The 25,577-nt window shown below is 41.8% G+C and overlaps 1 protein-coding gene across 7 annotated transcripts in view; it reads left to right on the forward strand.

Moving 5' to 3' along the window:
• DGKI (diacylglycerol kinase iota) overlaps positions 1-15,207 on the forward strand; it is a 312,169-nt gene extending 296,962 nt beyond the window's left edge. For all 7 annotated transcript variants that reach the window (XM_075940048.2, XM_075940098.2, XM_075940058.2 and 4 more), the window contains 5 exons: positions 112-149; positions 2,632-2,752; positions 6,343-6,379; positions 9,677-9,776; positions 11,765-15,207. In XM_075940048.2, coding sequence (XP_075796163.2) covers positions 112-149; positions 2,632-2,752; positions 6,343-6,379; positions 9,677-9,776; positions 11,765-11,881 — 413 coding nt within the window. In that variant the 3' untranslated portion in view covers positions 11,882-15,207. The remainder of the gene's footprint in view (positions 1-111; positions 150-2,631; positions 2,753-6,342; positions 6,380-9,676; positions 9,777-11,764) is intronic.
• The last annotated feature ends 10,370 nt before the right edge of the window (positions 15,208-25,577 follow it).

Here is a 25,577-nt window from a genome sequence, read left to right on the forward strand (position 1 = left end):
CTCCTATGTAGTTTTAATATTGTCAAGCACTGTATTAATCAGTGGAACTATGTAAATAATAATTGCACTGTTCTTTTCCCTGATGTTAGTCTTGTCTTTTGTCCTTTGCAGCACTTTTACAAGCAGTAATAGACGGTGATCTTCTGAAGGTATGTGCGGCAAGCTGGGCTTCTCAGCTATTGGCAGCAGTGATGGACTACATTTTATAGTCTACTCCTAATAGCATAAATATACTGCTGTAAAGATTGATAGCTAAATGCCACTTGCAGGATACATTGGATATTAGAGGGTCAACAGCCAAGTGAGGTATGACTTGAAATACAAGTGAATAGGATCTGGTGTTACACTGCACCTTTCATACTCCAGAAATCCCAAAGTACTTTCTGGAGCTATGGGCTGATTACACAGTGAAATGATTATGTAGCAAATACAGTGCTGAGCAGTATGGTATCCTCAACCCAGCCTTACACAATAAGCTTATTTTTACTGAAAGGGAAATGTTTGTCAGAACACCCCAGTTGTCCCCAATTCTTTTCAAATAGTGTAAAGATATTGTTGATTTTCACCAGGACAACTACCAGGGAAGGAAGAAGGGACTTTGGCTTAGCAACCTCTTTCCACTGCACTGTAATATCAGTATTAACTATGAGCCAAGTTCGTCTGACATTCAGAAGGGCTTGAAACACAAGAAATCTTGGCCCAACCAACCTTAAATGTTACCTATTGATAACTGTCTAAGGGAGGAGGAAAAGGGGCAAACGGAGTGTGTTTAAACCCTATAAATGTGAAACTCACTTCTAACCATTGCAGTCCCTATTGTTCAGGAGATAAGGGTACATTTACACAACAAATAAAACCTCCATGGCAATGAGTCTCAAAGCCCGAATTAACTCACTCAGGCTTGTGGGGCTAAAATAGCACTGTGGATTCCCTGCTCAGTCTGGAGTCGGGGCTATGAAATCTGACAATGGGGATAACTCCCCCAGCCTGGGATCCTTTTTTAGCCATGTAGCACAAGCCTGAGTCAATTGACCCAGGTTCTGAAACTCACTAGCAGGTTTTGCTGTGTGGCTGTACCCGACACGTTGGGGGTTTGCAAACGTGAACCTTAATTTGGGTGAGTATTATGACTAGCAATTGCAACATTATCTGGAAAAAGGCTTCCTTGAAAGTATCTGGAAAAATGGTAATTTTTATTCCTGATCTTTGCCTGCAGAGACACTCCTCAACACCTCTTCCCTCATTATTTCACTGGCAACAATAATAGCGGTGATTCACTGAAACCACCATTCATTTGTCAAATGTTGCCCTTACCCTCATATCACATTCTATTCTGAACTTCACAGCACAATTTCCCTATCCCTTAAGGCCACTTTATTTACAAGGCACAACTCTCCCTTGAATCTTTTCCAGGCATCATTTTCATGACTTTGGTGTCATGCCCTAATAACGTCCATTGTCATAATGCAATCTCAGCACTATTTTTGTAGTATATATTACCAATTCCGAGAGCCTGCAGTAACTTCAAGAAACAATCACCTGTTCTTTCCTGCCTTCCTTATGTGAGTCTTCCCTTACAATGAGATCCAAGTTGGAAAATATATATATGTGTGAGGGACAGAGGTGAAAGTCGCTGGGTCTATATGGATAAGGAAGCAGGCAACATATCACCAGATTGCTGGCATGTTGGTTTCCTTGCAGAGTTTCAGGTCTTCTTGGGGCTGTGGTAGAAAGAGCAACGCAGGGAAATTTTGGGAAAAGACACAATACTAATTCTTAAACCATTTCCCCCATGATATTAGCTGCAAATGTATACAAGAGTATTTAAGAATAATACTTTTTTTGGTGCATAAGGCACCTACTGGATAACAATATACATGAGAATAAAAGGAGCAATTTACTATTTCCAAGCAGTTTACAGTGTGTACCTAATCCCGAACACATGGGCCATTCATAAATCCATATAGATTTATAGACTATAGCACTACCAATATAATAACAAGTATTCATACAAACATCCACTCCACCACACATCGGCACAGAGCATAACCAAAATACCCAAATGCCCATAAACTCTGTATCCCAATGTCTGCAGAGGGACTCAGGGCATGAGACACCTGAACCACATCGCCTACAAACCACTGTGTAGTTCAAAACAAAATATTTTAATTTTGGTGACGATTTTTTTGTTTAGGAATGCTTGTTTTTTTTAATTGGAAAGTTGAAATGTTCCACAGAAAGCAAACATTGTGTGTGTGTGTGTGTGTGTGTGTGTGTGTGTGTGTGTGTGTGTGTGTGAAAAATGTTCAAATAAATAAAAACATCAGATAATGTAATTGATTTGACCAGCCCTACTTGCAAGCAATATTTCACCTACTGTATATCACTAATTACCCACTGCTCATAAAATGTGATTTGCCATTGTTAACCCATTGTGTTGTATGCCTTGCTAGATTTAGGTAAAAAACCTTTGTTCTGCATTGTAAGGGCCTAACAGGTTTGCTAATAGTTACCACTGTTGTTTTTAGCCACCTGCTAGCAAATGTTGACAGTTAATTTACCTGCATGTTTATTTACCTGGGCACCATGTCCTACAGTTTTCTTGTCCTCTTCCTGTGCATTGCATTCCAGTTCATAGAATGCTGTAAGAGAGGAGCTAATCTGTTAATCCAGGGACCTGACCACTGTTCCTTGCTTCACCATGCTGCCAAGACTGGGCACCTTGAAATTGTGAAATACATCTTAGAACATGGTGAGTAATTGTATACAAACCTACAGAGAGTCATGTTCCATGAAGTGTCATTGTGATAAAATAAAAGTTTACTCACAACTCCTTACCAGTCTCTCCTCCTGCAGCATGGTGCCAGGGATTTGGTATTGGGAAGAAGTGTTGAAGCTGGCCCTAGATAAGGGGGAAAAGAGTGAAGAGCATAACAGGACAATTTTGTAGGAGACTCAGCAGGGCCCTGGGGAAAGATGTGTGTGTTGGGGCCTGGCTTTGCACCCCCAGAAGAAGTAGGGCTAAGGGCAGAAGGGGCAGGACTGAGTGCAGTCAGCCCTTAACACTGCCTAGATGGTGGCACGCCTCTCTTGCTCTCAGAGACACTTGGAGTGGTGCTCCAGTTCTCTGTCGACAATTCAGAGGGGTCTGGGGCTCTAGCCACTGCTGCAGTAGTGACGGTAGTAGTCAGGAGCTCCCAGCCCCTTTGAATCTTTGGGCCCTGGGGCAGTTGCCCCCATTGCGCCCTCCCCCCCCCCCATCTGTGGGACATGAACCCTTTTCAAAGATTATAAAACCAGAAGAGACCACAGTGATCTACTTTGATCTCTCGCATAACACAGGCCATAGGACTTCCCTAAATTCTGTATTTTCCTTCACTGAGCCCTCTCTCCAGACCACTTCCCAGAACACACTTGGCCTGTGTCATCCCCAGTATTTCCCTCAGGCACATCTCACATGGGTGCATCCCTGTTGAATTCCAGCAAGGTTAGACTTACGTGAAGACTCAAGATAAAATAGTAATTGAAGCTAGTAGAAACAAGAACAGGAAACCCAGGAGCACTTCTGAGATGGAGTCTCCACAGCAAATAGAGAAAGTGTGAGGAGGCTCTGGCAAGGGTGGATGTTAGCAAAAATGATTTACAGGCATAAGATATTAGGAAGTGTCAGAAAACATCTGAAATCAAGATATTATGCAAATCTGTCATGCATTTGTCCATCCAAATCAAATTAGATATGCAGAGGCACTGAGAACCTCAAATATTTTTAAGGAAAATCGTCCGTCCCCCTTGTCCTCTGTTTTATAAAGTGAGGTTTATAGAGCATTTCATTGACACAAGTTAATGTTTGTGGGACTCCTAGGTATCATAGCTTAGGTGTAGCTTTAACAGCCCGTGTTGTAAGGAGTAGAGTTTGCTGCATGTATTGAGGAATTTTAGCTTGCATGGTGCCATATATTTTGGAAATGCCTTGAAAATGTGCTCATTCCATTTCTTGTTTTAAGTTGTAATGAGCTCAGCGAAAGGGAAGCTGTCAGTTTTTGAACATCTCACTCCTTCTCCCTCCCCACAACAGAGTGCTATGCCTCCTGAGAAATCAGAGAGCAGGTTTGGTGGAGCAAAGAGGGGGAGAGAGGAAGGAAGGGAAGAAAAAAGTAATTTCACACAGAGAGACTATTAGAAATTAAAGACAGAGAGTGATCTCAGCTGGTCTTCTCTCCAGTGGTTCTTGCTTTTCAGCTCTTTTCAAGTGAACTTCCCCTCTCACCCCATTCCCTATTTTATTTTCCTGGGTCTTTTTTATTCTTTCACCTCCCCACACATTTCTATCTTTTGTTTTTATTTCCCCACCTGCTGTTTTTCTTGACAGAACTCTCACTCATGCATTTCCTTTCCGGATTTCTATTGGGTTATTTTGTCCTTTCCCTCTCTTTGCCTCAGTCCCCTTTTCTTTATTTGCTTCTTGTCCCCAGTAAAACAGCCGGCTCCCCACTGGGCCAAGATGACAGTGCTGTTAGCTTTCCCAGTACCAGCCTTTCCCACATCTGTGCAGCTTTTGTCCTGCACCAGAGGGGATTTGGAATGGTCGGCTGGCAGCGTCAGGGAGACTGATGTAAAAATGAGGTCCAAAAAGAGGGGTTGGGAAATGAGAAGGAGGGCGTGAGATGGTTTGAGAGAAGCACTACTGAACAGAAATAAGGGTCCAGCTTTATATTATGCTTGACTCAGTGCCTCCAGCTTTAGCTGTAAACATAAATGAACAAAACAACACTCTGGGTACCATATTGTTCTGTGAATTGCTTACTACCAGTCTCTGACCCTCCAGCTAGCTGTGATAGTTAGGATGCTCTCATAAATAGCTGAGTTCAGTATAATATCATATAAACTCCCTTCACTAAAATGGCACAACATGTGCTGGCTTTAATCCCACTCCTTTATCATCCTAGACCAATTACCCCATGCCCTTCTCCCCTGATGCCCTAGCCCAGTTCCCCTTTTTGTCCTTACTCCATCTACCAAACACTTTCCATACCCAAGCTATTGTCTTTCTCTCTCCTCAAACCACTCCTTAATCAATGTTGTCTCCATGCCCCAAAGACGTTTGTAGGTATCTGGAAGGGCCAAAGCTCCAGTTGTGTTTTCCAGCATGCAACAGTGTATTACCAAACCCTGATAGTGGGCAAATAGCAGTTCAGCAGTTGAAGAGCATTGTTGCCTGAAAAGAATACTTTTTTGGACAGACACTAGATTTTTTTTCTCACATTGCCTGATTCTAATGGAATGAAAACGTCCAGATTTCATGTTCCCAAGCAGATGCTTCAAAGCCTCAAGGAGCTGCCTCTTTTTCTCATTCCTCCATGTGTCTAGGTCTCTCACCATATCTTACTACTTTTCTAGTCAAAGGCTTGACTATGGACCACATCATTGTTGCTTCTTAATATTGAGTAACACTTTGAAAATGTGGCGTGTTGGATGCTGCTGAAGCATTATTGTTGGACTATGGTGAAGACTTTCCAAGTAGAAACTGAGTGTGCTATGTCTATAGCACCCACTGTCCTGGCTGTGTGGGGAGTGGACCCCTACCACACAAAGCAGCAGGAGCATAGCTGATGAATTCTCAGTTGCCATAAGTCCCCATATGAGGTTAGAGGCCACTGCAACAGCAGCAGCCAGTGGAGCCAGTTGCTGGTAACTTGGAACAAAGGATGGCCTGTGGAATTCTTTAAAGATTTCTACAGTGTTAGAGTATGGGGAATGGGTTGCTTGTCTGACCTCCCACAATATGAGAATGCTGGAGGAAGGAAGGGGGCCACCTACAACTCCAGGAGAAAACCAGCTGGCTTCCCCTGCTGATAGTGAAAACGTTTTTTATGTGGGAAGGGGTTCAAGCCATTGTTGTCCTCCCAGCCACAGAAAAAAAAAAGAGGGATTTGATTCTGTGCTTTTGTTATGAATAGTATAATACTTGGTAATTTCAGGCGTGATTTGATGTATATTTTTCACAGTCATTCAACCTGAAAGTTAAAGTTGAATTGGGGGATATGAATCCCTAGGAAGTGAAACTTCAGAGAAAGGTTCATCATTCCCGCCTCTAACCAAACCCACAATATTACTGGGTAGAACAATAATCAGCCAAACATAGAATGTAAAGCACACCACATGACGTATCTTGAGCTCTTACCCTCACTTACAAGTCCCATGTAAACTTGAAAACTTGTCATTCTCATCAACAAATGTTGGTCCAATTAAAGATATTACCTCACTCACCTTGTCTTTCTAATATCCTGAAACCAACATGGGAACAACTACACTGCATATGACATGCATGACTTTCTTTCACAGGTCCGTCTGAGTTACTGGATATGACAGACAGTGAAATGTAAGTGCAACCCACTTGACACCCACTTCCTTCCGTAGTTGTTTGGTTTCATTTTACTTCCATTTGTCCCCACTGGAGAGCTCTTGCTGCAATTTAAAAATTCAAATAAAAAATGTGCGAGAATGGCAGATTTCTTAAAAAGGATTCCCTACTCCAGGGAGGACTCCCTCCCCAAAGCTACAAAACAAATTCCATTTCTCCCCTCATCTGCAATTGCCCTAATTCTCCTAGAGGAGAACAGGTGAGATTTGTAGAGGCCCTGACACTCACTGATCCATCCAGAAGGTTCAAATGGGATAATAAAAATCTTCTCCACTTGTGGGAGGGCACTGTCAGCAAGACATTCTTGCTTTCCATTGGAATTTATCTCAAAGGGTATGTCTATACAGCACGCTTACTTTAACATAAGCTATTTTGGAACTTTTTTTCCCCCAAAATAGCACCTCTATACTACAAGGAAGCCTGGAAATTAATCTGAGGCAGGCTTCCCTAATGTGGATGTGCTACCTTGATTTAGAGCCCCAGGAGGCACTGAGGAGTAATTACTTTGAATGACTCTGGGGAGGGCCCACACTACTGCTATTCCGAAATAGCTGTTTTGGAATAAGCACTATTCCTCATGGAATAAGGTTTATAGATTTTGAAATAAGCCATCCGTTATTTCAAAAATATTTTGAAATAACGGAATTGCTATGTAGATCTCACATTGTTATTTCTGAATACCGGCCATTATTTTGAAATAACTGTGCTGTGTAGACATACTCAACTAGAACCCAAACCATTTTGGACTTGATGGGGTTATGCCACAGCTGCTCTATGATTAGGGTGGACAGATGCCTCGATTTTATAGGGACAGTCCTGATATTTGGGGCTTTGTCTTATATAGGAGCTCACTACCCCCAAACCCTGTCCCAATTGTTGTTTGGTCATTCTGTGCCATCTATACTGAGGTACCACAAAAAGGTCATAATTGGGTAAGCATACGCTTGTCAGAGGGGAGCCTAGTGCCTTGCAACTGCCTTATCTCCACTGAAGTCTCCACTGCAGGGAATGTTCCAGAGTATGCTGGAAGAGGGCATGAAGAGGTGTGCATGGAATGTGTTTATGCACCAGTGATTTTGCACCATACAATGGTGCAAGTTAGGGCAGTTCTCAGGGATTCCCTAGTGCAGGGCTACTCAACTTTGGAAGCTCCGGGGTCCAGAAAGATACTCACAGCACATGCCTAGGGCCGCAACTTAAGTATGGTTGCATATACATGCAAATATAGATGCAAATCTATGCAAATAGCTTTTTACACTGACAGGCATGAATACAAACTACTTCCCACAATGCCCCTGTGCTCCCTGCATCTCCTCGCTGGGGGCTAGAAATGCCAACACCCTGTACCCATCTGTTTCAGCCAGCCCATCTGCTTACACCTTTCAGTGCTCACCCAACATGGGAGATGCTTCTCTGTTATGGAGCCTGTGCCCAGTGGAGACCATGTTCAAAGGAGCCCACCTGCGTGTCGAGCCCTGCATAAACCCAAACTGCACTGCAGGCTGCAAATTAGTGGGCCACGTGCAGCATATTGAGTAGCCCTGCCCTAGACTTTGCCAGAGGTTGAACCATCCACCATCTAATCCTTCTTTCTCTGTACTTGCTCTTACACTAGTACAAGCATAAATTTGTCCCTTAGTTGTCAGGTGGAAATCTAGTGCTCCATCTTTGGTTCAAATAGCAGGTAGAAGAGATTTGTCCTCTGGTGCCCAATTAACATTTCAACTTGGCCATGTGCTGAGTCTGAAATTCCTTTCAACACACACGCCAGTTAGCTCAATATGTGTGTGAAATCTGCTGTATCTTGAGAGGGTCGTTTTTGGCATTTGTTTTGTATAGATGTATAACGACCCCCTCCAGTGGTTATTGCCATTAACAAGGCTTCCCTCCATGCCCACAGAGAGCACACATTATCCTCCTCCTCATATAAGGAAGACTTCCTCAACTGCAGTGGTATTGTGATATACATGAAGGCAACAGTTTCTGTCTCTACATTCTGTGAGGCCCACTCACAGGATATTGGGGCAGTCAAAATCAAGACTATCCTGTGACAGTCAGCACGGTTTAGTGCTTTAAAGTGAATGCAGATGTCCAGCTGTAAAGGGCTAGAATACATCTCACTGGTAGAGGTTGGGAAGAGAGGCAATCAGGGCCCAGGCAACAATATGGTGCAAGCACTGACTTTGGCATGCCAAAGCTTTTTTAATTCCATGCATCTGTCCCTGCTTGCAGGAGCCAGAGTGTCATAATATTTAGTTTGATTAGGATATAACAGAAAACAAACATCACCACTTTTTACCCTGCAGCAAATTAATAACAAGGCAGCTAACTTCCAGCAGCCAATAGAACCATACAATACTGGAACTGGAAGGGACCTGAAGAGGTCATTGAGTCCAGTCCTCTGCCCTCACAGCAGGACCAAGAACCATCTAGTTCCTCCCTGACAGATGCTTGTCTAACCTGCTCTAAAATATCTCAGATGAAGGATATTTTACAACTTCCCGAGGCAATTTATTGTAGTGCTTAACCACCTTGACAGTTATGAAATTTTTCGTAATGTCCAAACTAAACCCCTTTGCTGAAATGTGGTGATCTGTTTCTGTAAGAGTACTAATATGAAGGATATGCATGAAGGTTATGTCCACACTACAAGGTGGAGCATCCACATCTCAAGTGCGTTTTTTGCGCAAAAAACCAAAACAGTAAATAGACAGGACAGAGAGGGCTTTTGCCAGTAGAGTTATTCCTCTCCCCACAAGGAATAACTCCTTTTTGCGCTACAGCTCTTGAACAAAAAGGCAGGTGTGGATGCTCTGCAGGGGTTTCTTGTGCAAAAAGAGCACAGGTGCTCTGATGGCTGTTCACAGAATGGCCATCAGAGCTTTCTTGCACAAGAGCATCCATGCAGTGTGGACACTCTTGCGCAAAAGCACATTGGTTTTGTGATGCATTTTTGAGGTGTGGACATGCTTTAGCGCAAGAAGTTTTTGCGGAAAATCCCTTCTGCAAAAAGCTTCTTATGCAAAAACCCTGCAGTGTAGACAAAGCCAAAGGCAATAGTTTCTTTTCCCTTCCCCACCAACTGGTAGTGCTCCATCTGCCGTATGAGTATTATAGATTGTTCTAATGATCCAGAGGGCATGCATGTGAAGGGATAAAGTGTCCATGTCTATGCCAAGGACAACAGGAGAGAGCCTCATAAAAATGCTGCATTTTTCCTTTTAACTTGCTGCTGGTTTCCTCTGCTTTGATTAGGGGTGAGACAGCATTGCACAAGGCAGCCTGCCAGTGCCATCGTGGCATCTGCCAGCTCTTGGTGGAAGCGGGAGCGTCTCTAAGAAAGACAGATTCCAAGGTAACCAAACCAAATGAACCAATTATAAAACACTTTAGACAAGCAAATCCAATCAGCAACTGTCCCTGCTGCCTGCAAGATTGAGGGCCTATATGTTCCAAGAGGCTTTTTTTCAAACAGGACTTTTTATTTAGAAAAGTGTCTTGCTATAAACAAACACAAGAGACCCCTGTGAAATCCCCCACCTGGGTCATCTTTGCCATAGCAATAACCTGTCCAAAACTGTTTTCTCAAATGGAGGCCAGAATATTACCATCTCTGTGTTGGCTGCAGCAATCACTAATTAGGAATCCCAGTTTGACTCGACAGTGACTATGAGGTATGGAGATGGCCAATCCCTTTCTTAGTTTCTACTTTCTAATTTATCCTGTCATTCAGGGCCAACCACAATCTCCCCACCCTCTTAGTGTCAACTCAAAATTGAACAGATCTAATGAGCCTGTCTGAGCATGAAAAAACACATATGGGCAACATTAGGCCAGGGATGCAGCCATGGGTGAGTCAGGGCCCACTCACTTAGCATACAGGTCCACCCATTCTCAGCCTTGCCTCTGCTTCCACTGGGCGTACCAGGTGGTGGAGTAGAGTAAGCCCAGGCACTCCAACCCCACTCCGTGCTGGACAGGCAGACAGAGGCAAGCCACTACCCCGACTCTCTTTCCCGGCAGGCAGAGCAAGTGGGAGAGGAGGGGGGGCAAAGTGGTTGTAAGGTTCAGGGTGCACATTTTTATGGGGGCTCCAATTTTTACAGACCAGAGCATCTATCCTCCACTTCTTTCAAGGCTAACTGAAGGAGAGGCAGCCCCATCACTGCTACCCCTCCAGTGATTGCCCACCCAGCCAAAGTCAGGGCCCACCCACTTGTCCCATGCTGACCATGCCACTGAATTAGACATTATAAAATTCAACCATTGTGGCAATCTGACTGAATATCCACAAGGGTTTCACAAATATAAATAAAGGTAAGCGTGGTTAGGGAGGCCCACATTACACCACATTATATGGAGTACCAGGGTTTCTTGTCACCCCATCCGACCCACCTTTGAAGGTGCCTCTTTAAGCTGCTCTTCTGGCAGGAATTTGGTAACAGCAGACAATCTGTGGGCAGTGGTTGAAAGGTCTGATTAAAAAGGCAGCTAGACTACAAGAATCGAGAATCTAAGGTTTGTTGATACATGAAGTTTGAAAGACGCTATTATCGTATTTTGCAGTGCAAAGTAATCTGTTTGAAGAGAAGGGTCGCCTGTTACTTTTGGATCATAATACTGTGGACAACAGTAGTTTACTGAATAATACTGTCAGCAATGGCTGAAATACAGACAAGTGGACACTGACTAGCCTGATATCTGTCTTTATCACCCCAGAGGTGTAAAGGGTAGGATGTTCTGACATTTGTTGGTGTATTTTCACTATTTTTCAAAATTTGACTATCCAGATTCCTGGTTTTAGGTTATAACAACTTTAAAATAACATGGCAACAGTAAGATACACTAAAGAGTGATTATCAACTGAAGTCAGCTCAACACAGCGCCTATAGACTCAGATGTTGGAAGCTTCTAGTAGTGTTGCCTATGACCTGGGTGGGTTTCTTTTTATGCCTCAACTACAGTACTATTCAGCATGCACATATGCAGTGTACACAGGCATTGGAGAGGAACTCTGCTCAATCAATTTTGGTGTCTATATGCTTTTTGTCAGCCATTGCAAACCACATAGTGTCTTGTAAAGTTGAGTTACTCTAAATCTGGTAAAGAGTTTAAGTAGAAGGAAGCCTGGCAGCAAGGCACTTACTAGTCTGAGGAGCCACACAGAGAATAAAAACATTTTCATGGAGAACTTTAACTTGGCATGAGCCAAGTTGTCTCTTTACTTTTCTGGTTCTCAATTTTCTTTCTGTACTTCTAGTGTTAACTTCTGTGGAACATAAATTCATCTTGTCTTCTAAAAATGTTTGTGTGAGACTTTCTATCTGTGTCCCTTCATTGTAGGGTCAGACACCTAGAGACAAGGCTCAGCAAGCTGGGGACTTAGATTTGGCTTCCTACCTAGAAAGTCGTCAGAACTACCAGATGGTTTCCCATGAAGACCTGGAAACTGCAGTCTGATATCCATGAAGAGGAAGAGAATCCTAGGAAATAACAAGGCTGACCCTGAGACACTCAGGCTGAGAGGAAGAAGCTGATGGAATCAATGTCTCTCTCACTCTCATGCAAAATATCTGAGGACATGCCACCAGTTTCTAAGGGCTAATGAGTCTTGCCACGGAACTGTGGTGTTCCCATGTGATGGTCCATTCGGGATGAGGTGGAACACTCAAAGGTCTGTGGAATCCATGGGCCACAGAAATGTACCCTTACTGCTTCCAGCAAGTAGCATGAACTTCTCCCATGTTCATCTGTACAATTTATTTTAAAAAAATAGGAAAAGAAAGGGAGGAAAAAAACCAAATTAACGTGGACATTAATAAACCAACCAACCCCTTCCTCTATTCCTACAGTGCCCTACATTCCTTTCTCTCCAATCCTTCTCATTTGTCACCAATTAAATATCTATTATCTCTGTATTAATTCTTCACAAATAGACAGATGATAGGCAAGATGTTGAGGAGCTCTGGATGCCCTTTGAAAAAAATGACTTATGAACCTGCTAAGTCCTCACCTACGTCTCCCTCAGAAGTTGAATTCTCAGTGTTTAATTGCCAGGGAGATTTTTTCTCTTTTGGAACAAATTATTTCTACCGCCCTGTTCTATGGGGTGCTGGGTCTAGCTAGCTTTACAGCAATGACAAGAGCTAGCTTCTTAATTGTCATTAAATAGATCTTAAAGGTGTTCTCATGAAATGATATTTTAATAGAAGGGAGTTGCTGTGTGACATTTTGTGGTGTCTTCTGACAGGCCACACAGTAGCCAAAAAGATGTCACATGTCACCACTCTGCTGATGATGACAGACTGATTCTGCTCAGGTCTGAATCCAGCCTATAATTATCCACTGGGGGCTTCTGTCAAATTGTGTTTTTAAGATAGGAAGAGATCAGAGTATGATGGATGTAGTTGTGGTTGACTGACTTACTAGCCTTGCCACTTTGACTTACTGACTCTTATAGTTAAAGAAACGAAATTGAAAGCATCAGCTGTCCATCTAGGCTTGTTGATATTAGCAAGAGGATGAGTACCACATTAGACATTTTAAAAATAATAAAATACAATGAAAACACCTCTGCCTGAAAATTTAGATGTGCAGATTCAAAGATGGGCTTGGAACAAAGCCTTTAAAGAGAAATTATCCTATTCAAAATAAAACAAACATAAATCATTAACCTCTCATTGCTTGCCATAGCATTACAAACATGCATTGCTTAACTATTGTCAGGCAAGCCATGGTTTCTTTGTTCTGCTCCTTACTTTCCTGACCCAAAGAACACCACCACCAAACATAGGAAACCTTCACACCCACACCCATATCCCCAAACATACTCATATATACAAAGAGGCTACGTCTACACTGGTGCGTTCTCACGCAAAAACTCTTTTGCAGAAGAGTCCTTCTGCAAAAACTCTTCCAGAAGAGAGCATCTATACTGGCATGTGTTTTTGCGCAAGAGATGTGCTTTTGCACAAGAGCATCCATGCCAGTGTAGATGCTCTGTTGCACAAGAGAGTTCTGATGGCCATTTTAGCCATAGGGCTTTCTTGCGCACGAAATTCATGTTACCTGTCTACACTGGCCTCTTGCGCAAGAGCAGTTGTGCAAAAGGGCTTATTCCTGAGTGGGAGCGTCAGAGTTCTGGCGCAAGAAGCCCTGATTTCATACATTAGAATGTCAGTTTACTTGCACAAGAACACGCGGCCAGTGAAGACAGGCAGCAAGTTTTTTTTGCAAGAGTGGCCGCTTTTGCGTGAGATCGTGCCAATGTAGATACAGCCAGAGTGTTTACATTAAAGTTTTCTATCACTTATGAAATCCAGCTGTCAGAAGTAAGGGGGCTTACACTTTCCCTTAGTCTGACCAACCCTGCAAGAATTGTCAAGACTCAATCCTGGCATAACAATTCCAACACTAATTGAAAATCTAGTTTTGTCTCTCTTTTCACTTGCATTCACAAGGTGTAGGTTTTTAATGGTTGGTCATTCTTTGGATAAGTTTTTCTTCCTTTAATAGCAATTGTGTGAATGAAATTGATGTGATTCTGGTGAATTTTTCTCTCCACTTTTTTAAACAAATCATTTTTTTGTTTTGGCAGATGAGGGGGAGCTGAATAATAAGCCTTTTCATTTTTTGTTTTGTTTTCAAAGCTCTATTCAATGTGAGCAAAATATTGTTCTGTGCTTCTTCCTCTGAAAGAAAATTATATTTGTAATCTACAGATCAATGGTGACATGAAACATATTTTGTTTTATTTTCTCTTTTCACTTTATCTTTCTAAATTTAAAAACAAAAGATAAAGGCTCAGTTCTTCCCTTGGATACTCCTCCACTGGTTTCCATTGAGGGCCAGTGTATACATGCAAGGGCAAGAAAGCAAAGTAACATTTCTCTCTGTGTGTGAAACTTCCTTAAACACAACCTCTTTTTGTGCTGTCACTGAAGTCTGTCATTATTTCCCAGCTGTGAAGAAAGGCATGCAGTAACACTGCTGTATATTCACACTTAAAAATGCTAGTATCCTTTTTAGCTTTTGGCTGTGTATTCAGTATGTTAGGAATAGAAGAAGTGAGATTGAAACCTTGGGCTAAATTCTGTCCTGTGCTTGGGGCATAGGGTCAAGATGATCCGAGAGCCAGTTATAATTCCCTGATTCTCAAGCTTCCCTGACTCCCACCAAGAAATCAGTCAGAACAGTTTAATAGCTGCTCTCACTTTTGGTAACTGGTTGCGGTCCATAGGAAATCATACAGTGGCTGCGAATTACTATAGCAGAATTGAGCTCCACCTCTTAGGCACTGATTTTCTCCTCCCATAATGTGCCCTGAGAACTGGGAGAATGGTCAACATAGCATCTGCCTCTTTACATCGCTTAAGAGTTCCCCTTTGCAGTGGGAGTTTTCAGCTTGGTATCTGTGGCCAGATTTTGCCTCCTTTGTGCCATTCATACAGTTTAAGGGAGCTGGATTCCCACATGATGATCTGGCCTTCTATTTTTCTCCTGCAGCTGGAAAATGATGCTTTGACTAGAATGACACCATTGTGCCTCTGTAAAGTACACTCTGAGAACTCTGTAGGAAGCAGTTACTGTATGATGAAACTAAACCCCAGCACTGAAGACAGAGCAGAACTTGGCTGTTCACAGTGCCTTTTAATCATTGAGGTGTGCCAACACACTTCACAAACAATGTGTAACATCCTGGGGAAATATTGATTTATGTAGATAAACAGAGCATATATTTATTCTCTACAATGACTCTGACAGCCTGGATATCAGAACCTGCCTCACTGAGGGTATGTCTACACGACCACTCTAGTTCAAACTAGGGTGGTTAATGTAGTCATTCGAAGTTGCAAATGAAGCCCGGGATTTAAATATCCCGGGCTTCATTTGCATCTTGCTGGGCGCCGCCATTTTTAAATCCCCGTTAGTGCGGACTCCTTGCCCGCGGCTACACGCGGCACGGAGTAGGTAGTTCGAATTAGGCTTTCTAATTCAAACTACCGGTACACCTTGTTCCACGAAGAGTAACGGTAGTTCAAATTAGAAAGCCTAATTTGAATTACCTACTCCGTACCGCGTGTAGCCGCGGGCAAGGAGTCCGCACTAACGGGAATTTAAAAATGGCGGCGTCCGGTAAGATGCAAATGAAGCCCGGGATATTTAAATCCCGGGATTCATTTGCAACTTCGATTGACTACATTAACCACCCTAGTTCGAACTAGGGTGGTAGTGTAGACATACCCAGGGGGAGGGAATGCTGGGTTAGGACCCTCATAGGGCTTATTCTTTCTAATGTGCCATTGGATCCTTGATTCTGGACAGTTAGCAGCAGCAAGCAGACTGGGCATCAGTTTAATTTTACACATGCAGAGAACTTATGATGGTTTGGTGTCCATCTCGGCATTGCACTTCAGTGCATGAATTGGGCAGTGCCCAAGTTCTTGTGTGGGCTGGGAACCCACTTACACTCAATTCCAAATTATTTTAATTTATTAAAACATATTTACTGTGGGTATTTTCCTACAAGCTATAGTGTTAAAATTGTAAAGAATTTAGGAATGATCAACCATTGAAACTGATGAACTGGTAGACTATTGTTAGCCCTCTAAATCTGCCAGTATAGAGATTGTCTTGCTATAGAATGTAGCAGTGCTTGGGTTGTTCCATTGTGAGTGAGACCCTGTCCCATTTTAAAATAAAACTGAGGGGGCAGAAAATATTTTTAATGATAAAAACAATTTTGCTACTTAACATTAGTTATTTTTATTATTGTATATGCCAATGTTCTATAAATATATAGCTCTATATACATGGTTTGATAAAACATGACAAGATTTTGGGGAGTTACAGCATCCCTGAGGCATTGTTACAAGGCATGATTGACCATGTAGGAAGAAGTAGGCCATGAGAAGCAGTAGATTTCAAGGAAATTACAGCTCTTGGCTATAAAATGGAAATAAAATATAAAATAACTCTCAGTCCTCTGTATTTGTTAGTGGTGTACATATGGGCATAGGATCACCAGTAGTCAAAGAAAATATTTCAGTTATTCTGTAGGCCACTCTGAACAGATTTGTGATGGTCAAGCTGTGCTTTAGGAGCCATCTTACAGTTTATTCTCTCTCCATTTAGGTTCTGTTGCTGACACACCTCACCTTTGTAGCTCCCAAAAGTGAAAAACAACAACAATGGATTCATTCAATATCAATTTACAGTTCAGTTGCAGCTCCATAATAGACAAGAAAGAGCTGTTAGAGCACTAGATACATAAAGAAAATAGAACAAAATAAATGCTTTGTTGCCATTGATCTTCACAATTGTATGTGTATAGGTGGTCCTAATTTGGATGAACAAATGAGCACATGGTTTTGTAGTGGTGTGTTCTATTTAGTTCTGCGATGTTTGAGCTTTTTAATCACCCTTTTTTCTCACTTCTCTTTTTCATCTTTGCTGTTTCATTAATAGAGTGCCATGAATTGCAATGAATAGCATTAACATGCCAGGTCTCTGCCCTGCCAGCTGGCATTTTCTATCCAGCTATTCCAGATGCTGCACTTGGGTGCACCTAAATGTTGATGGTTCCAATGCTTCGAACTCACAATGAGAAGTACCGGCAGAAAGTATTACATGGGCAGATAAATTGGTAGCAGTAAGCTCCTTTGGGCTTTCACACATGTAATGACACCAAATACAAGGCATGCTGGATATTTATGAAGACCCTGAGAAATTCTGTGCAGTAGTCCTGTCCCTGCATCTTGTGGACTGCATTTATACAATGGTTCCTTGTGCTGATTCCTTTGAAATTCATCATTTTCTCTTTCCCCATTTTTGCCTCTTGTTTTTGTCAGAATAAAGGGACTTGGCCAAGTACTTTGTAATTTGGTGTTTAAGGTTTTACTTTCCATTGTATGTAACAGCTCCCTTAGCACTTTGAGAATAATATTTCTTCTTGTATGTGTTTTGACCTTTCCTGTTTGTTGAATGGTACATTTCCCTCCTTTTTCTCGTGGAACACAAATCAACCTGGCAATAGATTGTTAACTTCCTTGTTTGTCAAAAGCATCATCTAGAAATGTCTTCAGTACTGCAGCATTTCTGGGAACAGTTTGAGTAAACTCATGCCTTGCTAGTTGCCCCTAAAAGAACAGAACAATATTACCAGATTTAAACTGGTGGGTGTCTTCTCAGTTTGATTTCTTAACAAAATAGGCAATGACTTTTTAAATAAATATTTAAAATCTGGAAGAGCTCTTTATCACTACACTACACTACATGCCAAAAAATCATTGGAGAGTGGCACATCTAATTCTAGACTTTTAAATGGCAGAAAAAGATTCTTGAGTTTCGCTGCTGCTACTACACCAAGAAGTATAGCATGGAAGGCTTTGTTGAGTAAGGGAAAGGGAAAGGTCTTAAGGGTGATTTTAAACTGCCCTCCCATGGCTCCCTGAGTAATTTAGAGCAGTGGCTCTTATAAGGTACAGTACCCTCTCCCTGAACTGATTTGCAGACTGTAGCCCCTGAAAATTTCTGTAGCTACATGATTACAGGGACTTTGCTCCTGCCTCTGGCATGCTTCCTACACCAAGTCTTGTGATGGGGCCTGGCTGTCCAATGCAGTGTACCTACCAGAGGAATTTTTACTGGGCTGACTAAAGAATTTAATGACCCCCTGTGTGATACTGCCACTGTGGCAGGGAAAAAAATCCCTCCCTCAAGCCTTTTTTTTACTTGAGTGAACATAGTCTGCTTAATCATCAGAGAATTGATCCTAAGTGCTGAATAACTTCACTGCATAAAGCAATCAAGTTGCATTTTGTATACAATCATTTCTATACACCTTTTGTATAAGATGATATTCCAGCTCTTGGTGCAGTGTTTCATTTCTTGCATAATATGAAGTATGAGTCTTTCCCACAGAGGCCACATATATCCAGTGAGCAAAAGAGAGGCAAGGAGCCTATTCTATGTATGCTTTAAAAATGCCCCTTCCAATGCGGCTGATAGGGGTTTTTGTTGTGTAAAAGAAGGAATCTATTTTAAACAAAAAAATTTTTTTTACACTCACTGAATTATTGTGCACAAAACTTGATTTTTAGCACATTTAAATATATCAGATTATGTTGGACCTCCCCCAAAACGTTGAGAAATGCGACAATGTGAAGGGGAGCTATTTTTCAAATTAAAAATGACATGGCAGAGATAAAATGAAGAAAATTCATTCTGAAATATTTTCCATATCAATTGGTTTTCATTTTCTGGTCATAATCTTACAAAAACAGAAGCTGAATTGTGAGAACTCTATTAAAACTGTGCAATTATAGTTTATCAATGATTTTACAACTCAAGCTTTCATATGTACAGGGTGTACATTCTAAAACATAAGGAATAGACACCATCCCTTTAAACAATATATCATTAATTATATAATTACTACATTAGAGACCGATTGTTATCTGTATTAATTAATTTCAGATTCCACAATTAGTCCCAGCCATGAGGTACTCGAGGAGAAAGGTCTACTCACTGTGAGGTATCAATATTTGGCCCTTATGCAGCACTAATTATTAAAAAATACTTAAGAACAAAGACATGTCTATTAACAAAGAAGCTGAATAGATAAAAACGCATATCAATTAATTTGCTTTAAACACAGAATTTGCACAATACAATTCCAGTGTTCTACTACAAGTTCTTTGTCATACAGTAGCAATTTAATTAATATATGAACCATAGTAGCACTTAATCTTTAGTATATGCTTAAGGGCATCATGGTTCTAACTACCTTAATGTCTGTTAATTATCATATTTCTCTACAGCCTTCAGTCTATGGTGGGGGGAGTATAATGAATTTTTGATTCACATCTAATCTATAGGAATAATGTTTTAGTTACTGAGAAAAACAAGACACTCTTAAAAATACCAGACCTAGGAGTTACTTATTTGGTTACTAATACTCTAATTAACAGTTTCATTTCTTGAGGGTATGTTTTATTCTGTGGAGCACTATGATATTTGGGGGTGGGAAAAACTAATGTTACATTCAATATACCCTGAAGAGTAGATGTCAATTGAAGGCCACAGACAATTTTTTCGGGAGGGGGGGAGCAGGCTGAGTTAAAATATTATATAAGCCATTGAATATTTTTATAAGGGTCAATTTTTAGTACAACTAAATTTGTCTATTTTTAATCAAGTGAGAATACTGACCTGCTGTTCTGAGCTCAGTGTTTTTCTTTATTAAAACAATCCCTACATGTTGGGGAAGGACTAGTTCCTGCTTGTTTATGGCCTTGCAGTACAAAGGTGCATGAAATTCTGTTTTCAACTCCTGAGATCTTTACAAATACTAAAGAAAAGCCATATGTTGAGTGAATTTTAGACATTCATACCTCCTCATCTTCCACTGCCAAGGAGTTTTCCCCCATAAAGGTTGCTAACAATGCCACCCTGAAACAAACTGCCTCTTTTATCATGTGTTGCACAGCAAAAAGGCATGCACCCTATCTCCAGCCCTTCTTCAGTCACTTTTTATCAATTTGCTTTTTCATGAGCACCAAGGCTATGTCTAGACTGCAAGCCTCTTTCGAAAGAGGCTCTTTCGAAAGATACTTTCGAAAGAGCCTCTTTCGAAAGAGAGCGTCTAGACTGCACGCAGAACTTTCGAAAAAGCGGCTTGCTTTTTTGAAAGAAAGCACCCAGTGAGTCTGGATGCTCTCTTTCGAAGAAGCCCTATTTACATTCAAGAACGCCTTCTTTCGAAAGAGGAACTTTCGAAAGAAGGCGTTCTTCCTCGTGCAATGAGGTTTACCGCCGTCGAAACAAAAGCCGCGTTCTTTCGATTTAATTTCGAAAGAACGCGGCTGCAGTCTAGACGCAGGTGAAGTTTTTTCGAAAAAAGGCTACTTTTTTCGAAAAAACCCCTGAGTCTGGACACAGTCCAAGTGAAGATAGGTGTGTCTGTTTTAATAGGAAGCAGACCTAAATGTGCACCTGGCAACTGGTCTATTCTGGTTCAGTGCTTCCTTGTGGGCTTGCTATTACCAGAGCAGCATTCCTTCTGTGCAAGGCATTCTGGGGTATGCGTCAGTCCCCTGGGCCTGTAGATATGGTGGGATAGGTAGCAGCAGGGGCAGATGACTTTTTTGCGGGGCCCCGGGCAGCGTAACTCCGCGGGGCCCCCCCTTTGCCACGGCGCATGCGCGGGGCTTTTTTAAGCGCGGGACCCGGGGCGGCCGCCCCGTTCGCCCTGCCCTATATCTGCCCCTGGGTAGCAGTAAGGGCTAGCAGGAAATGGGAAATAATTTAAGTTGGGCTTATTTTATATTCCTCCAAGCTGCTCTTTGCTTTTCCTTCCCTTGCTCTCCAGCCAATGCCCATTTCTTCTTCCTTCTCTTTCCTTTATTATCTCCAGCAAATTTCTTTCCATTCGGTCATTCCTCACATACCACTATTTCTCTCCTCCCTGCCTTCTGCCTACTTTATATTTGCTGAAAAGGCTCCTCCTGATTCTACATATCACCACCTTCTCTGACCTGCTCTGCATGACCAGCATCAGAGGGGGTTCTGCTAGATAATACCTCCTGGGGTACTTCTGAGTAGTGAGGACCTGCCATGAGTAGGACTGTGGATCTCTGAGGAACCATTTATGGGCAGGGCTGTCAAGTCAAGCAAGCAGTCCCTAGTGGTGGAATGAAGCAGGAGGAATTTCCATCATGTGTCAAGATTAAGGTGTAGGAGGACAGGAGCATGAACCATGGGGCCTTGTGGTTTTGGTTGTGATATGTCAATCACTTAAGGTCAAATGCAGAATAATGGAAAGCATTCTCAAATAGTTGTGCTTTTTTCATGACTGACACCTATGCCTGGTCATCTTTATCCTACTGAAGATTTTTGTCTAGGACAAATCATTGTTTTGCTGTTTAAAGATTTTGCAGGGTATGCCGACTTCTTCCAAAAGATTAATGGCCATGGAGTTTTTGGGTGAGCAGGGGTTGGTCAGGCTATCAAACTGACCCAACTTTTTTCTTCCCCAATCATTTCCTTTCCCAAAAGATTCTCAATAAAATGAATGGCCTGTCTGTACTCATCCTGCATCTCACAACATCATAAAGAGATGGAAAAGACTTAAAAGAGCCTCTATTCTAGTCATATGTCACTGCAGAATAGACTCCCTAGCATACTGCTGACTCCTTAAATCACTGAATAGTGTTGGTGAGAGAGAAAGTGGGAGTCTGAGCCTGCAAAATGGTAAGCAAATCCTCCTGCACAGGGATGAGTACTCTGAACTCCCACTGACATTTGTCTATTTTTTTTCTATCTGAGCTGTATCAGAACCTCATAGAACTGGGTCCTAAATGTGCAGAGAAACCCACAGCAATACACCAATGCTACAGGGGGAAGTAACCTTTCTTCCTAGACTACCCATGCCAGAGATGCTAGAGGGAAATGTCTATCAGCCTCACTTTAGATACCTCAGTTAAAGACCAACCGTTCCAAGTAAGTCTTTGTCTCACCCTCCTTTTTGTGGAGGTCTTCCAAGATCCCTGGATTTTCTTTTCTACTTTCCCTGGTCATAGGGAAACCCTTTCTCGCTGACGAGGTTTCGCACATAGTCCTCTCCCAACTCCATCAGCTCTGAGTTCTCCCTTGTAAATGTCAGCACTCAAGTGACATCATCTACTACCAGGAGTTGAGCGTTTTACATTGCCTCCTCTTCTGATGGAGGACTGACTAGTCCAAGGTTAAAGTACTTTCCTAAAGGAAGCTACAACTTGCAAATACTAGTCATTGTACTACAACTTCTTGCATATCACTCCCAGAAGCTCAGCAAGGTAGAGAGCCATCTTTGCCTTTTTGCTAAGAGGTGGAGTATTCATTAATGTTCTTCAGCCTCCATCAGTGACTGTAAACAGAGCACCAGAAAACATGTTCATATAAGGCAACTCCTTACACTTCCCTGACTTAAAAATGGGAAATCTTCACCCAATGAGGTGAATTTTGAGGAGTGGGCTTCCATGTCCTCTGGACAAAGTTTCTGACTACTTATGGAATTTCAGTATTGCCTTTTGGTCAGTGAATAGACCTTATTGGTGCATGTGACAGGTTTTTGTTTTGTTTTGTATTTTTAAAATCTGATCATTTGCTTCTACACAGCTTTAGAGAGGCAATGAATTTTCTGCCTTGAACCACATTCAAGATGTCATATTATGGGCACAAGTTGTTCGACATGGACAAAAATACCCATCTAAATAGTGCTGAAACTCTTCTTAGATGTTAATGAGAATGTCATGTATATAGGAATTGTTCACATTTGAAACTGTCTACAAGTAGCTCAGTGGGAATTTTGCCTGAGGACTTGTGAATTTGACCCATGGTTTTGTTACCCCCAAGAGTTTACATAGGGATTGATCCTCATATTAATTATATGTTTGTGTCACATGTATTTAAGTCTAGATAACCATGTGTTTATAGGGTTATTCCATAATAGTGAGAATGCATTTATAGTAAATATTAAGTAAGCAGCATGTCTTTATAGAGAGGCATTGTGGTCCAATAGATAGGGCAACTGACTGGGAATTAGGAGAGCTAGGTTTTAATCCCGTCTTTGTCATTGATCCACAATGTGATGTTGGGCAAATCACTTAAACCTCTCTGTGCCTCAGTTGTCCCATCTGTAAAATGGGGATAATAATTCTTATCCACTTTGTTAAAGCACTTTGAGGTCTATTGATGAAAAGTGCCATGTAAGTGCTATATATTATTAATCATTATTACCATTCTTCATTGTGCCTTGCAAAATTTGTCCCATTTAGTATCCTGCTTCTTTTGGTGCCACATTTTAAAGGAAAAGGAGGGTCATTGTTCTCATTTTTATTTTAGAATACTTGATGTAGAGAATAGTGTTGGAAGACGACAAGTTCCTGAATAGGAGATATGCACTTTTCATGCTTGATTTCAATGTTAAAATATTGCATATTAAAATGTTTACTCAGGTGATGTTTCCTTTGAATTAGGGCATTCAGGTGGCCCTCTCCCTCCACACACCTGGTTGATGTGCTAGGTATGTTTTGCCAAACCCCGTAACATCTGAGTTTGTTAGCTAAGAATTCAAAGGTCACAGGCTTTCTCTTTTTCTAGGCAAGGTGGGAAGGGGAATGTCTCAGATACCCCTCTCCCATTGTCTGCATTCCATCATCAAAGGTGTCATAGCATCCCTTCCTCTAGCCAGGGAGTACTGGATGCTGCACCCTCTGGAGCCTGATGGTGCAACTTTCTTTTAGCCTAAGAGGGTTACTGGGGAAGGGCATTCATTCTCAACTGCCTACTCAGCCGAAGGGGCTGAGTTTTATGCTCTTGAGACCCAGAGAGTTAGGAATGACACATGATCCAGAATGAGGAGATGAATTAATGGAACACAGAGAACTGAGTAATCCTTTCCCAAAAAGGGACAAGACTGATTTAATGCAAAAGTACACTTGGATTTTATCAGATGACCAGGAGATATGGAGAGGTGTGGTTGTCATGATAAAAGGGCTGAAATTTCTATTAGGCAATATAATAAGTGTTCATTTACCACTGTCATGAGACTCTGATAAATCAAAGCCCTAAGGGCCAAATTCTGAGCTCAGTTACATTTGAGTTAGTCTGGAGTTACTCTATGGAAGTCACTCCAGATTAATACCAGTGTAACAAAATATCAGAATCCAGACCATGTCTTCTAATATTTTTATTCTTCTATATAAAACAATAAAACCAAGGCATACACATCCATCTTTAGTCAGCATTTCACGGGCATCCAGAGTTCCAGAATTTGTATATCTCCTATATTCAAATCCACATCTGTTCCAGGAGTTGTAATAACATCACAAAGGGCTCTTTTATGCTGTCTGACCCCTGCATAGTGCTCCAGGGACATGCACTGAGAGCATGCCAGCTGGTGGATGGAATCCAAGCAAAATAGCAGTGAGCTGATGTATTTAATAAAGGATCAGGGTGCTGTGGAGGGTGGTAGCAAGGAGAAAGAGGAAGGGGGATTTTTTTGTAATAAAGTGACAAGAGTATTTTCTTCCCTAAATTTTCTTGCAGTTCCTATTTATACAAAGTATCTTGATCACTGTGTTGCTAAAAGAGGTTTTAAATGTGAGCTAACCGGAAAGCAAGGGAAACCTGTAAACAACAAAATTACCAATTGCTATTACTTTTGGACACCTTTGCTGTATTGTGAGTTGTGTGGAAATGTACAGAATAAAAATGAAGAAGCTCACTCATTGGTTGGGCCAAGTTTCCTTGTGGTATTTTTCAGTGAAGCCAGAGTACTCCAGCTGTCAGTGCTGCAGAATGATTTTGAGATCTGAAGGCAGTAGAAAGCTTGTGAAGCTGGCAAGAGGCTGTGAGTACTTCATTAGTGAAGAGTGAAGCTAAAAGCAGGTTGAGTTGAAAAAGTGGAACTCTGTTCAACTGTGTGCCCTATTCTGTCCATTGTGATGCATTGCTCCAGCCCGGTTCCTCACATTCCCTTTTTCCAGGTGTCCCTCAGTAACCGTCCCTCCAGGGATCCAAGAGGCTTTCACTCCAGTGCCACTGATGGGAACATAGTGAAGGCTCAGTAGCTCACATTTTGGAGCATCAGCCCCTTCCAAAAAGCTGCTTATATAACTTCCCCTGGGCACCATAGTGGCCTAAGAGGTTGGTGCACTAGTGTTTCACAATTGTTTCTTGCACTATTATCCTTGGCCCTTGTTAGTGCACATAATAACCCCCTGCCTTCCTCCTCCCTTATGTTCAGCTTCATTGGCAGCCTGCTCTAAAGAGAATAAGCAAGACTGAAGTGCATGGGCCTACATGTCAATTGAAGGACTTGCCCATCCTTCTAAAGAGCCCAGTTTTCAAAAGCTTTGTTCTAGTGGCCCACCCTCCATGCAGGAAAAACAGGTTCTCACTTTAATAATGTTTTTGTCTTTATCCCAGGGAAACATATTGGCTACATCTACACTGGCATGATTTTCTGAAAATGCTTTTAACGGAAAAGTTTTCCGTTAAAAGCATTTTTGGAAAAATCGTGTCTAGATTGGCAGGATGCTTTTCTGCAAAAGCACTTTTTGCGGAAAAGCGTCCGTGGCCAATCTAGACGCGGTTTTCCGCAAAAAAGCCC

The sequence above is a fragment of the Pelodiscus sinensis genome, chromosome 1, assembly GCF_052426305.1.
Source record: "Pelodiscus sinensis isolate ZL-2025 chromosome 1, ASM5242630v1, whole genome shotgun sequence".
NCBI lineage: Eukaryota > Metazoa > Chordata > Testudines > Trionychidae > Pelodiscus > Pelodiscus sinensis.